The sequence below is a fragment of the Phytophthora cinnamomi genome (assembly GCF_018691715.1).
Source record: "Phytophthora cinnamomi strain GKB4 chromosome Unknown Contig62, whole genome shotgun sequence".
Taxonomy (NCBI): domain Eukaryota; phylum Oomycota; class Peronosporomycetes; order Peronosporales; family Peronosporaceae; genus Phytophthora; species Phytophthora cinnamomi.
Genome location: NW_027150995.1, coordinates 29896 through 31077, shown reverse-complemented (window position 1 = coordinate 31077; position 1182 = coordinate 29896). Strand labels below are relative to the sequence as shown.

The 1182-nt window shown below is 57.2% G+C and overlaps 1 protein-coding gene across 1 annotated transcript; it reads right to left on the bottom strand.

Moving 5' to 3' along the window:
* Positions 1-378: 378 nt before the first annotated feature.
* On the bottom strand, positions 379-891 carry IUM83_06758 (putative Polyprotein; the record flags this gene model as incomplete). Its single annotated transcript, XM_067930989.1, has 1 exon — positions 379-891. The coding sequence occupies one exon, from the start codon at positions 889-891 to the stop codon at positions 379-381; it is 513 nt and encodes a 170-aa protein (XP_067787034.1).
* Positions 892-1182: the final 291 nt, after the last annotated feature.

The following is a 1182-nucleotide window of genomic DNA, read 5'->3' as shown; positions in this document are numbered from 1 at the left end:
CTTCACCTCCAGCGTCTTCGCGACCTTTGGCTTGGCCTGATTCGTACTGGTCATGGTGGCGGCTGATTTCGGTTCTGCAGCGCTAGAGGCTGCTCTTGCTGCGATAACGATAGCTTGTAATGCAGCCAACGGGAGCGAGTTCTCCTTCTCCAGACCCCTCATGGTAGCCAGTTGCACCCTCTGTCCTTTGCGGTCATATTGTGGAGCTTGTTCTGCTTCGACCGCCCCAAAATTCAACCCCAGCTTTGTCCAACCGAGTTGATCGGGAGAGATCACCGCAGGCGTCGCTTCGACTGTGGCTGCTTTTCCTGCACTCTCCAGCATTCGCCGTTGCTCATACTTCTTCACGGCCAGCTTCCAGTCGTTGATCGCACTGCCTTATCCATAGCGCCCGCAGTTGTCGATCGCTAAGCTGACGGCTTGCTCCAGCGTCGGCATTCTGGCGGAGGTCACCGTTTGGGACGAGATCGGATTGTCCAAGCCTCTCGCAAAGGCATCCACGTAGAATGACGGCGCCAAACCAGGGTGACCAGCTCCTAACTCGGTAAGGCTGCTCGAGTAGTCCAGCAAACGTTCTCCAGGTAGTTGCCTACGCGCCATTAACTTGTTTTGTATGTCCCAGGATGTTTCGCGACTGCCATAGACCTCACGCAGCTTGCGCTCCAAGTACAGTAAATTGCGGCGCTCCGGGGCCGTCTGCTTGTTCAGCGCGCGGAACAAAGAGTTCGCCGGCCCTTTTAAGTGTGCAGCGACGCCGTAGTACACGTCCACAGGCGACCATTCCTCGCCGTTCAACACAAACTGAGACTGCGCTGCTATTGAGACCGTCTCCAGCCACGACCCAACGTCTTCAGTTGCCTTGCCAGTAAAGTCATCAATATCCAGTTTCATCTTCCGTCGTCGCGGTTCTGCTTGGGGCATTGTCTGTGGTGGTGGTGTGGGAGGTGGTGGCGGTGCCGCTGCTGCTGCTGCGGCCATTGACGCTGGGGTAATCAACTGCAACGCGATGGTCCGCTGCTGCTCTGGCGTCAAGGTGTCCCACCAGTGTCGTTGTCTTTGGCCACCTTGAGGTAGCGCATCGTTGTTATTGCCACCTCCTACTTGTCGCGTGTCATCGTGTCGTGCTCGCCCGCTACCCGCTCGCTCGCCATGACGTCGTGCGTCTCCTCCACGATTCGCATT